Genomic DNA, 14,328 nt, shown 5'->3' with positions numbered 1-14,328 from the left:
TTTTTATTCTTCTTTTTAATTGCCATGTTTAAATTTGGAAGCCACATGAATACTGTTATATACCTGACTTTTTTGAAACAGGTGCTACAAAAAAATATGGTGGATAGAGAGGTACCACTCTACCTACGACTTTGCGTAACTAGGTAGGTACCTATAGTACCTATAAATACAATGTAATTCTCCTCTAAACGGATAAATCAAACATTAGTTTCTAAAGAAATGTTGAGAAGTATTAATTAATGTTAATGTTCATAACTCATCAGCCACGAATTAAGGATTACCAACATCACAAAACGTTCCACATTCAAACGCACCATTAACAAGAGGCCACAACTCTAGGATTAAAACCAAGTTTTCCTTGTACATTTTTTTTTTCATAAAACTGCGGTGTATCGTGTAACAATGATGTTTGAGTCTCACCCGAGCGGTTGCTACAAATGAGGTGCGCGCTTCATTAAGTGCGCTTGCATTAGCAGTAATTGCTGGCTAATTAGGGCCTCATCCGTTGCACGTACCCACACACATGCACTTTTATTGTAAACGCACGACACGGTGTAACGTTGACTCGTTTTAATTTGTATGTCGCCAAGTAATTGAGCTTAGTATTAAAAACGATGTAAGATATATTTTTTGTGTTATTCAATTTGTGGGGTTATACTTAAACTACAAAATTACTTGAGGAAGATATCCAATTATAAAAGAAGAGTACTTAATGACGTGCTCCGTAAGATTGTCATACGGTAGTTTCAATGTTTTAATATTCTATTTTGGCGAAGTTTAATCATAGGCTACAGCCAGCGTTAATTTATTTGTCTTTTCTTAGCAATCAATTAATATGTAAATTAGACTAGCACCCTTGCTACGGTAAATAAATATTGCACGTATATATCGTGAGGCGATAATAACACACACATTGATACCCACATGAACTCATTCACACACACATTAAGTATGCGTGAATAGCCCACGCACACAACCAAAGAAGTCATTAATTGTTCCTTCAAATTTATCAGAAGGTACCCCGTCAGTGAAACTACGCCTTTTCGAGATAATTATTTAAAAAATAATAATCGTCCGGTTGCAAATTTAATTAAAGAATTATTTTCTTGTCATTCACATGTGACCTTTATGGTGCGTGTTTAAGGGTCGGTCTTAATGAATGGTGCAAATAATTCTATTTTTAATAGGCTATTATTGGAACCATAATATTGATAATTCTATTGTGCTGAATATTCATCATGTGGTACTTACTTAATTTATTCAATTAATGAAATAAGTATCTATTCATTGTACAGAATATATCTAGGTAAGTCCTGGACGTATCATTGCAACCACATGATGTATTAACATTATTATGATTTTTGATAAGACAGTGCTTATATTTTGTGTTACTGTAAATAACTGGTAAGTTACCCATAGACGAATGGTATTTATATTTCTCTCTGTATTTTTTATTTTCTAAATCGGAATAAACAGAAAAAAAGCTATAATTGTGCCTCTTTCTTTAGCAAGGAAACCAACCCATCCATTATTTAAAAATGGAATTGTTTTAAAACGAATATGGCTGACGAAATAACGTCCGCCTTAAGGTACGATTATAAAACTGCGAAATATTTTATTGAGGTCAATAATTGCTTTTTAATACACTTAAATCGTCTTTACGAAGAAAAAAATGGAACATTCTTGTCAGTGTGTATTGTCAGAGATAATTATATTGCGTTGTTCGCGAGATTCGATCATGTTTATGGCGATAATTATTGTATAAATATATGCTACTCGGAATTATGTCCGTGACGTCATCGGAGCAGTCTTAACTCATTTGCGTCGCAGCCGATGTTCAAGCCAACCTTTTTTGGTCTTGCGATAAATAATACTTAAACTTAAACGTAATAACTTTTACGGATTCTTTGATTTTTAAAACGATCGATAATTGCATCATCAAAATATCATCATACGGAATCATTTATCCCTTAAACGTTGCGTTCATCCTACGCTATGTTGCAGTCATTCTGGAAGTTTCGAGTGCGTTCCAGGTTGTCATTCTTGTGTGAAGTCACGATGACATTTCGTTAGTGTTCGTCAAAGATTAAGGGGAGAACAGGTGCGCCGAAATAATGTCAGCGTGGTCGCACGCTCAATAATAACCCGGCCTACTGACGTTTTTAAAGGACTTTTTTTTGTTCCCATTGTTCCTGTGAAGTTAACTGTGGCAGTTCTTGATTTTGACTTAACTTGCGGTTTGTAGACCTAAGGCGGTTTAAGTTCTACTAAATATATATATATTTTCCGAAAATATTGAAGAGCAAGAATTCAGGATTATGTTGACTAATATTGTCATTTGTTATTTTAAAGTAAATTTTGGTACAATTGACAATATTAAAAAACAAGAAACGCCTCAATTAAGTTGAACAAGCTGCCATTACAGGTCATCAATAAACATTACATATCACATTACACATGAAAAAACAAACAATAACGAGCATCATAAGATAAGTGTCAAGTCTGCCACAATAAAATAAATAAGTCAATTCTTTTAAAATTGTTGTGAACCAGTATAAACTTAAAGAGAAAAACGCGGATAAAAAGTTTGCACTCAATTGTGAAAGAAAAAAGGGCACAAAGTCCAATGGAGTCGAAGGCGCCTACATTTATTTGATTAGGAGTTTTATTTTTGTACCGAAGATTAAATGTCAATAGCTGTGTTTTTAACCTGACCTTTCTCAATGTTATGTAAAAGTAAAATAACTATTTAGAAAGCATGATGACTCTATTATTTAAACAAGCTCTCAATAACAATGACATTTAAGATGTCATTTTTTTATTTCTATTTTGGTCGTAATTTTATTATATTGTCCATAATACGTTATTAGCTATACGCCGGTACCTATAGTGTAATTAAGTACATATCTAAAAATATCAAAATAAAATAAAGCCTTTATGTAATAAGTGAACGTGTTGAAATAATTGGTCACCGATTTCACGTTACGTTATGTATATTCTTCATTCATTCATGGCGAATAAATTCCCCTTGTATGAATTGACGTAGGCTGGTCTGTTACGTAAGACTGTATCAATGAACTTGTCAGTGGCACGATACAGGCTTGTATGTTTTTTTAGTTTGCGCTCTATGCCCAGATGCCCTTTACAATTATAAATAAAATACTTTTTTCATTAATTGCTTTTTTTTAATAGTAGGTACCTATGGTATTTTTAACATGTTGTAATTAAAAATGTTAATTTTGTGGGGTATAATTTAGAGTTAATCTGAGGTAAGAAATTGCAATATTTAATTTCAATTTTCAAAAAAAGTGTGACTATAGGAAATAGTGGCGACTCAACGTATTTCTCTGTCCTCAACCGCGCGAAGTATATCGCGTTAAGACGGGTAACCACTTTGCTTAGTAGACTTTAAAGTATTTTATTTTTATTGCAAACACTTTTAAATAAGGACAACAATAATATAGACAATATCATTATTTATCGTCACATTTCACGCAGCATTTGATCTTTGTTAATAATAAAAATTAACCCTTTGTAAGGTATCATTATTAAGGTTTATGAGTATTATTTAGGCGTCAATAAATATGAATTATTACTCGACATTTGGTGCCACTGGTATTCATGAATTAGCGTTTGTATGTCATAATTATTAAGTCCTAGATATTTTAATGGCCGACAAAAACTGATGGTATTTTATGTCATAGTATTTTTTATGCGCTGTAATATTATAATTTGTTATAATGAGCCTGTAGGACTTTACTTAAGCAGATTGCAAGTTAATACCTTAGTAGCTTTAATTTACCAATAAAAAACATACACGTAAAGAGTAAACCTATTTTTTCACAATAACATATTAAATATCAAATAAAAACGAAATTCCATTTTAATATAAAACCATCACAGATAATTTCACGGTTAAAATATTAGCAAGTGATCAAACCTATTCACCTTTTGTTTCGACAATAAAATATTGTTTCACAATATTACCGGGTGCTTCCGCCCTTCGTATTTATCATCACCACCGTGCGGATTTTCAGCCAGTTTTCACGCCCACTTTAACCGTTTTCGCAGAACATTACAACATATTCATTACACTCAAACATGACTGCCATTCTGCCATTCACGTACGAACTTAAACCAAGTTCTAAGTAATATCATTTATAAGGATAAACGCGATAATAACATTAATACCAACTTAATATGAATGTAAAATGGTACAACCTTGAGAACTAGACACGTTATAGAACTCCATATAAAACCAGGCTATCTATACTCACAATGATTTACAATTTTAATGTAACTTTAATAGACGTCAAACGACAGACAATATTTATCTAGATTGTAGGCCAACAGAAATGAGGTATTAAACTTAATTATGGATGCGAGAATTAATGCTTCCAACCAGTAATTATGAGGTGGCATTAACTTAATGTCTTTGACTACGCACACATAGGCACATTGTTCACCCACACTAACAATCGTGTAATAGTGTAAGATACGACTGTAATAATAACTAATAATACAATTATTGTAGTCATGTCGAATCGCTGCGTTTTACGGGGTAACATAATGCGACATACTAAAATTGTACTTTTATGTATAAACATTGTTAGGAAAGTTACAATAGAACGATGTAATGTCAAGAATTATGGAGAATAGTGAACCCGTCTAAATGAGCACTTAGCGGAGTGAGTGTACACGTATTTTTTTTCAAATGCTATCAATGCTGTGATTTTAGGTAAAGAGAAACATTTCGACGACATGTATTAGTTAAGAATTTCGACCCAGTAATTTTCTTTAAAATTGAGTCTAAAAAATAAGAAAATATTAGGGTTTGCATTTCTGTAAAAAACAAAAAATTATGAATTCTAATTTGGCATTTATAGTAATTACTGCTGACATTTTAATAACACAACCGTTTATAGCATTTGAATGTCTGATTTAATCAAAAGATCAACAAAAGACCTCTTTGCCAATTCTTACCACATTATGTACCTACACAAAGATTTATGACATTTGTGAGTAAAGTAAGTCACAATTTATGTAGGTAGCCTATATACCTACCTACCACCAAAAGACTGTTACTGTTACAGCTTTTTTTTTATCGTCCCACTGCTAGGCACAGGCCTCCTCTCACACGAAGAAGGATTGAGCATTTATCACCACGCTTGCTCAATGCGGGTTGGTGATTTCAGATTCAGACTATACATATAGACCAAAAGACTATTACAACTTATCTATCATCGATACAAATTTTGACAATGTTACTTTTACGTTAAATCACTAAAGCAAGTTACAACAGTTTACACCCAAAAACTTCAAAAACAACGTAAGTAGTTACGACTGTATACGCAAAACAGTGCGACACTTAAACGTCAAAAAATTCCAAAACAAATGAGATACGATTGTTTACGCTCACAGTCTAGCAGAATCCAGTACGCTAATATATTCAGCGAGATATCCCCGTATAGATCTATTTATCACCATTACTTGCCGGATTAGTCGCGTCACGGGCGCTTCGGTAATTATAGGCGGCATACTTAATGCGCCACCTAATTATATATCGCATTAGATGTCTTGCCTGGAGCTGACTTTCGAAATGTCTGATACGTTTAGTTTTGCTTCGTTTGTAATGGAGTAAAATTGTGTGATTGTTTGTGTGGTGGTCTTGAGAAATAGGGATATGATTCTAGAAAGATTTGTTACAGTCATTCTTTAGGATGGATTCATAAATTAATAAAAAATGATTGTTTGTATGCTTCACTGGCGACAATAGTAAGTGAAAGGCGAATTGAACAAATTAAATCGATCATTTGACCTTAACCTGTCAATCGAATTCTAACTCTAAAATCACTAAATTCTAAACCTCTAAATTCTATGTGGTTTAAAACTAGGGTAAAAATAAACCAATATTCACCAAAAGCTACCGCAAGAAAATCTAACATTAGCCCGCTAATACCCAAAGCGGTTGTTCCGTCGCACGGCAATGTAAAACCAATTATACATTAACTGCTGTAAACATTATCTATGTGTGAGTTACCCTTGCATGTGTGCGACCAGACCGGACCAGAATGCTCTACTTGTTTTTAATCAAGACATTTATTAACTGTACACTTTTCCGTTTCTTTTGTAATAAATCTAATCGAATCATGCGTGGTCGTTTTATTGTTTAATTTTGCTTCTTAGTTTTAGATAATTAGCTCGTTTATTTTTGTACTCAAAATAAATCTTATAGTTCGGCCATTCAGAGAATGCGTTCCTGACACGTCGCGATTGAACTGACGACGTAACTTTGCAATGGCGTTGCAGTTACGATAAAAATATTTTTGCTGGTTGTTTACCGTTTTAACAATTGAGGAGCATTAAAACAACATTATTATATCAATAATCAATGAATGTTATAATTTTGTGCCAAACTGAGTGTCAAATAACTTGGTAAACAATATTTTTCTAAATCTATACTGCGCTATTACAAGGTTATGTCAGCGGTTTATATTTTGTAGTGCTGTGCTAAAAATAACAGGCAAGTATCGTAATCTGTTCTTATACAGTTATAATATAAAATAATACGTTTTGATTTTCTTTTTAAGAATTGGAAAATAATGGACTATAAGACTTAATTATAACGTTTATGAAATATAAAAATAAAACTATGACCAAACCGCATTTTTATACTTAGATTAAAAATGGTAACCCCAAATGGCGTTATGGGCCGCCATTTTGTGACGCTAAAACAGTCGTCCGTTGTCGTTTCGTGCGCATAGACCACGTTTTTCAAGTGTTTTCGATCTGTTTTTATTTGATTACCCGGCTTTTGTTAGACCGAGATATCAGGATTGATTCTGTTATTGATAATAATATAATTATACATGTAGGCGAAGATGATGATGAAGACACCACCTCCTCAAGCAAATCGGAGTCTGATTAATATTCTGTTCGCACATTCAATTCAATGTACTTGTAACAAAGAATAAATAAAACAATTTTATTATATGAATATTACCTTTTTTTGGTTTCCACTTAAATAACTAAAATATAAAACAAATGATTCCGCCAATTTAAAACGAAAATAATCTTAAAATAATGCGGCGGTTCATTTTGAAGGAACGGTAACGAACTCAGTGTTATGTTGTGCCCATCACTAGTCGTGACTAACTGATAGGTGTCAGGAACGCATTCTCTGAACGGCCGAACTATAATAGCTCGGATTTTTGTTGTGGCTCCACTTAGGAAGAAATCTTTTTTGACTCTATTTTACCACCCACTTTTCAAGCGTTGTACATTGAATTATTAACTTTCAAGAACCTGGAGGCAGATTCCAGATTCAGATCAACCCAGTTTATTTCAAGCTAGTGTTTATTAAGACATTCTGCGAAAGGAATATATTGCGAAAAGGAATTTTGTTTGATTTTTGTTCTACCATGCATCATTTCAGTAGTCAGTCATTTTAAGTTGCTTGCAGCTTTCCTACATATTTTTAATTCGACGGCCCATTTTTGGACAAGTATAATCACAGACAAAAGCACTAATTCAAAATCTAATCAGACCAGGCCAATGTCGCAGGCACCGATTATTTTTTTACATATTTTTCCGCGCTACCAACACCAGAAAATTGTTTATAAAGTGCGTGAACATGGCATTATTTATGTAATTATATCAGTTATGACGTTACATTACATCCTGTAGATAATTAACATTAAATACCTCATTAAAGTAGATAATACGCTGATGTGCCTGCGTTTTCCTTATTACGCCTTTGCGGGTACTTAGGTAGATAATAACAAGTAAAGGTACCTAATTGAGATGTTTATTCAAATTCTGTGTTGAAACTTATGTTTTGTGTTGTTGAATGTACCAAACCCCGTTATGTCATGAAAGGCAAAAATTCAAATCTATACTAATATTATAAAGAGGAAAACTTTGTTTGTTTGTTTGGTTGTAATGAATAGGCTCAAAAACTACTGGACAGTTTTTAAAAATTCTTTCACCATTTAAAGCTACATTATCGTAGTAGTAACATAGGCTATATTTTATCCCGGTACGGGCAGTAGTTCCCACGGGACGCGGGTGAAACCGCGGGAAAACGGCTAGTTGATTAATAAAATTAAAATTGCAGTATTTTAAAGTCCGAAAAGTATGAAAGAAAACATGCTGCGCCGACCCCAAATAAAATTGGGATAAGAGCAGGAGGATGATGATGAGGCAAAAATTAAGAGATTGCAAAAAAAATGCATCCGCAGAACCTCCTCCTTTTTGAAGTTTGTTAAAAATACGTTTCGAAATTAATAAAAGCGATGCCCTATCATTTTCATTTCAACCGACAAATTATAAGACAGCTATAATTTTGCAACAACGTCACCACAATGCAAAACCTTCCATTTGGGCATCATCGGCTAAACCGTTGGACAATAGCAACCGATGATTAAAAGCGACTGTTATAAAACAATTGCTCGGATTCACTCAATAAAACTTTTAACACACTATTGTCTGCTATCAAATGCATTTCCCCAAGCATACCATCACTGCACTTGGTGCATAATTACGTGTAATAAAGGACATTACCCCCGGTTGATAGCATCTGTTTTACAACTTTTTGTGTAAAAACGATAATATTCGCGTGATGGGTTCACGTGGGGCATTAGTCATCAAATTAATTAACATACGTACTAAATTAATATGAATCGAGTTTAAATGACAGTGGAATTAAAATAATAATGTTCCGAGAAATTCGTGTCGGTTGTTTTGTTTTGGTATGTGTAGTTACGATAGTATACAAGGAATTGTTAATGAATCCTATATGATTGTAACTGCATAACTGCCACAAAAAAGACTCATAATGAGTGACCTCTAAGGTTAGGGCTCATGCATTTAGGTAGCTATGTGTCATTTTCCAAGTAAAGCGAAGTATTAATTGTCAAATCATTACAAAACGACATAATTTATTTACCACAGAAAAACATGTTACTTATTTCTATTGAGTAAAAATATCCACTCCTTGTTTCATTTTTATTTATCTTTATCGGTCTATCTTTTGAAACAAAGTCTGTTATCACGAAATCACTGTAACTATTATCTTCAAAAGCGCAAGGAATACTGCAAGTTAATTAATCCTACTACGTGATCAAGAAGAAAACCATATGACAGAGTTATTGTCGTATCGCGTATAATCCAAAGCGTAAACGGCCGGCAAATTCCTCTAGTATAAAAGCGCATATTAGGCATACTATAGTCGGCGATAGTCACTTTCCCTCAGTAGATCCGTCTGTTCGGTTGACAGATCCCTAATACATAAAAAGTACTACAACTACCATTTTACCGCTCTAAGTAAAATCTAAGTAATGCCATAAGTATGCGACCTTAATAGACCAAGTTATCTAGAGTAATATCAACTAGATCCGATATTGCGATAATAGTTCGTAATTAATGTCATTTGTAAATAAATGCCTCTAAGTACACTTGGTCATAATTACGATTATATCTAAAGACTACTGGTCTATTTGGGATTAAGTATTGTGTCATATAATTATTCCTAGTTGATTTAAAAGTCTATCTTCTTCTGCCCTGCTGCACTTATCCTTTTTTTTTATTTGTGGTTGTCAATCTTATTGATTATCGCTCCACAAAGTTAAAATTATAATCCCTACTAATATTATAAATGCGAAAGTAACTCTGTCTGTCTGTTACGCTTTCACGTCTAAACCACTGAACTGATTTTAATAAAATTTGGTACAGAGATAGAAGTGACCTTGAGAAAGAACATAGGATAGTTTTTATCCCGGACTTTCGAAGAATTCTCTTGGAAACGCGATATAACCGAACTCTACGCGGGCGAAGCCGCTAGCGGAAGCTAGTTGATTATATCTCGATATTCATTCATTTAAACATCTCATCTGCCTAGCCTTTTTTCAAGGGCCTTCCAAAAAAAAATGTCTTTTCGTATGTTTTAGTTAATATTCAGATATGCTTATTTATTTAGTACTATACTGAGTAAACCCCAACGTATAATATTTATGACGCATGTCTTCAGTTCCAGGTAAAATACTCTATTGTATTCATATAATTAGTAGCACATTTTATTAATTAAGTGGTTTATTTTAATAACGAACTACGTCACTTAAGTATGACCCGTTAAGGAAACGTTAATGTTGGACCCGGGGAATACCGATTGGTAAGGAAAACTTCACTTACCTACAGAAGTAAATCTAAGATCATTATTGATTATGGAAACCCAATTTGACGACATAATCTTAATAAATACCAACAGTAATTTAGTGGTTCTTTCGTAATATCGGAAATCCCTAATGCATTCCAAAACCCATCATTCCTAACTTTACAGCCAATTTTGTTCGTAAAACCCATCAAAATAATGAAAATTCATCACTAATTAGGAACGAAAAAAGCTCCCCTCACCAACACAACAAAACGTTGATTAGTAATTCACTCACACACACAAGATCCATGTAGTGGCGTCACTGTAATTACATTCATTGTCACATAATTACTACTAACACTTGTCGGTGCACCCACGCTAAAACACATTATCTGCACTCTACACCAACTTAATTCCCTACGTCATAGGGGTGGATTTCCAACAACACAAGTGTACTTCAAACTTTGTGATCCACATCAAACAATGTTAGACTTGGACAATTATGATGTAATTGATTTTAAAAATCAATTATTGTTATAATTGTCGATAATTCGACGAACTACGCATTGGATCGGTCGACATGTCGGCTTCATATATTTTTCTGTACTTTATCTATGTTATTGGATAAATGGTTTCGAGACCTAGAAACTGGTAAATTAGAACTGAGTTTACCTACGGTAATTCATCGTAACATCGATTTTATAAATTGTCGGACTTTATCGAAACACATACCTGAAAACAATAAACGTCTATGCGCAATCGGACCAATTTTGGTGTATGAAAATTCTTAAAATCTACTAAAAAGTAAACTAGTTCTAAACTCACCTGTTGATGCTGTTCATAGCTGCAGATCCAGGGTTTTCTCTTTCATTCCTTTCTCTAGACCCTTGTCCAAATCTATCGGCAAAGTTTTCTCTCTCTTTATAATGCCTTTCGGGTCGAGGCGAGGAGGATCGTCTCCCTTGCATCTGTTGAGGCATACTGTTCTGCTGAACCGTCTGCAGAAGATTGTGATTCCCTTGCGGCTGCTGCTGCTGTTGTTGCTGCAAAGCTTGGAGTAACTCTTGGGCATTGGCCGCACCGTTCGACAAAAAGTTTGGCAATCCTGGGTTTAGTAGGGCGTTTGAAAGTGTCGGGTTCAGCATGTTTGGCCGAATGTTGGCCGATTGTTGGGGGTTGGAGTTCAGTAGCTGGTGAGGTTGGGCCATAGCTTGGAGGTTGGCGAGCGACGTGGACACCACTTGGCCGTTGTTTAGAGCTAGGTTCACCATCTGATCATTGGAGTTCACGTGGTTGACTGGTATTGTGAGGATCGTCTGCGTTGCTATGCCTGTTGAGGGGAAATTTTAATGAGGTTTTTGTTCCAAGTATAAATTACTTAGTACCTATAACCCAAAATTATATGTTGTAGAATTTATATTAAATTGTGAATGAATTAGAAATATCTAAAGAGGTAATGTAGTTTTTGTAAATAATTATGGATTTTTAACGAATAACATTACACACCGTTATAATTACTTAAAACAAAACATTTTTAACAGACAAACAATAAAATATTTATTTAATTATACTTTTATTTTATGTATTTTTTTTAAATTAACAAGCTCAATAACCTAGTCACGATTTTAGCGCGAATAATCGCAACAAAATGAACTAGCAGTATATTAATGCAGTGACCACGTGCTCCATGGGATTTCCCGTCAACACTACAACATGACTAACGTTCATGCTTCATTTAACTCCTTTACTATACTAATTACTTGTAACAGGTCTTTTGCGCAAGATTTTTGTTTTTTGCTTTAAGCACACCTTTTGTTCCTGATTTAGTTTTTATGTCAATCAAGTGTGGTCTTACTTCAATCAAAATGTTGTACAAAATGAACTTAATATATTGCAAGTAGCAATTTCTAACGTTTATATGTTGTCAAAAACCTTAAAGTTTAGTTTATAAACGGTTTAGGCTGAATTCATTCAATGCTACGAAACATACTTAGCTTCTTTAAAACTTTGGTAGTTTTCTGCTACTATCTGATTTTTGTTGCTACTTCCAGGACATACAAATTATATTTATCCATAAGAAATTTTCCTAGGGCTAATTCCACCTACATTTAATACTACTCTAGTACCAATCAGTATATTTTCTGATGTCATTTCTAACAGAACTACAATCCATTCAAAATCAAACCCTAACACAACTTCATAACGTCCAAACTCGTTCACATCTTACCTTGTGAAGTCGGTATGAGCAACTGAGCACCTTGGATGCCTTGCACCAGCTGACCAGACGCTAGTATCAGTTGTGGCATCGGGGACGGCATAGCGGGCGGCAGCATATTGTTGTTCGCCACGGGATTCGGTGATCCCATACCTTTTGAAAATGGAATAGAACGTAAGGAGGTGGTATTATGAGATTTTTGCAGTTACTGTTGTTTTTTTTTTTTATATTGGACTACATAAGGAGGTTTTAAGTGGGCTTTGGTTAAAGAGGTTATAATCATTGTGTCGTGTATATTTTATTATTTTTGTTTCTGTTGTGTGACATATCTTAATTTTGATCATGGTTATCATGTACCTGTTGTATAATTGTTGTAATTAAATAATTAAGTAGTTTGGGTTGAATTGTATAGATAGTCTATGTACCTACCTATGTAAGGTATTTAAGAATTGCGTTTTCGAGATGAAACAAGTTATTTTTATAAGACCTAAGTAAAAACTAAACAAAGCCATAATTTTTAAAACGTGTATTAGATTTTTCCTTGTTCTATAATTTAAGGATTATACAATATTATCCGTATCGTTTTGCAAAATACAGTCACGTATCATAATTGTGGAACATAAAATAATTTTAACTACATAATCCCTAGAAAAAAGACCAAGTTAGAACACGATGATAATTTGACACGATGTTTTTATAAGCACCTTTAAATACGTACAATTCATACTTAATCAATAAACATATGCTGTTTTTATCATTTTGTAATAAAAATTAGACTTGGTGTGTAAAATATGTGATTATTTATATATCGCTAAATATCTTATGTTACCGCAACTGTAGTGGTTCCGGCAAATTACAAAATCACCAGCAATGATCGACGGACGTCTCTCTACTTAAGTAATCAAACAATAAAATCATATTATAATTATAACCACCGCGTCCGGCCACGTCGCACCTTACCGATGATAAAGGAACGATAGAAAATTATATAAAAAATAACACCATACGCAATCACGCAACCGACCACAACTAATTCGCTGCGAACAAAACGCTCTGAACTAAAATCTAAAATATTATCTGCATACCTTACAAGCCCGTTAAATTCAACATTAACATAACGTATTCATTTAAACCATGACATTTCACATTTTGTAATAAATGTTCTTTCCTACGGCGCATCAATTAAGAACCGAAAAAAATGTATAATTAGCTCTATTAAGACAATAAAACTCTTAATGATACCGCAACAGTCGTAATATCCGTGCGTTCGTGAAAAAAATATGTAATTATACTCATTATTTAAATAGGTTTTTTCGTCCATTACGGCATAGCTTTAATGGGCGGCAGAGTGAAGCCGCTATCTTGAATTCATTAAATCGATTGGATTCGGTAATCACCTAATTACGACTCACGTGATTTCGATGTTAAGAGTTTTAATGCGCGAACCGTGTATTTCTGATTATCCCAATCTGTCTAATTCAGTCTAATTAGTGACAAACCCTCCGTTGAAAAATAACGGACGTATTCAAAAGCTAATGTAGGTACTGAAAAATGGTAATTTTGTTGCGGAGGTGACGGTTTCAATTGCATTAATATTAGTCGAAATATATTTTTTCTGCATTAGTTAATGCAGAATCACATTCTGCTGTCAACGTGGTTTAGTGCCTTTTTGAATATTTGTTTAAGTTGATGTGATGATGTGAATAATAAAGTCTATTTGCATAAAGTGGCAAAAAGTGATGGACTAAACACTTTAATGGGTTTTTGAGGTTTTTTGTGTTGTATTGTGTGGAACCTAGAGACCACCTGGTGGGATGTTTAGTGGTTACAGCTACTAGGACCGGTGGCCCTCAGGCGGTAGGGGAGTTGACGTGACGTTTTGACTTGAATTTAAAGATATTTGCACGTATAAATTATATTGTATTTTATTAGTGTTTCATTCTACAGTTTCATGTTAAAGTTG

The 14,328-nt window shown here is 33.8% G+C and overlaps 1 protein-coding gene across 11 annotated transcripts in view; it reads right to left on the bottom strand.

Annotated features, from left to right (window-relative positions):
- LOC124637633 (POU domain, class 6, transcription factor 2) overlaps positions 1-14,328 on the bottom strand; it is a 133,608-nt gene that overhangs the window by 21,105 nt on the left and 98,175 nt on the right. For all 11 annotated transcript variants that reach the window (XM_047174232.1, XM_047174237.1, XM_047174236.1 and 8 more), the window contains 2 exons: positions 12,378-12,518; positions 10,976-11,480 (listed from right to left, as the gene is read on the bottom strand). In XM_047174232.1, the coding sequence (XP_047030188.1) occupies positions 10,976-11,480; positions 12,378-12,518 (646 nt within the window). The remainder of the gene's footprint in view (positions 1-10,975; positions 11,481-12,377; positions 12,519-14,328) is intronic.

The sequence above is a fragment of the Helicoverpa zea genome, chromosome 16 (assembly GCF_022581195.2).
Source record: "Helicoverpa zea isolate HzStark_Cry1AcR chromosome 16, ilHelZeax1.1, whole genome shotgun sequence".
Lineage (NCBI taxonomy): Eukaryota > Metazoa > Arthropoda > Insecta > Lepidoptera > Noctuidae > Helicoverpa > Helicoverpa zea.
The sequence above is the reverse complement of the archived record's forward strand: the minus strand, read 5'-3'. Positions and strand labels throughout refer to the sequence as shown.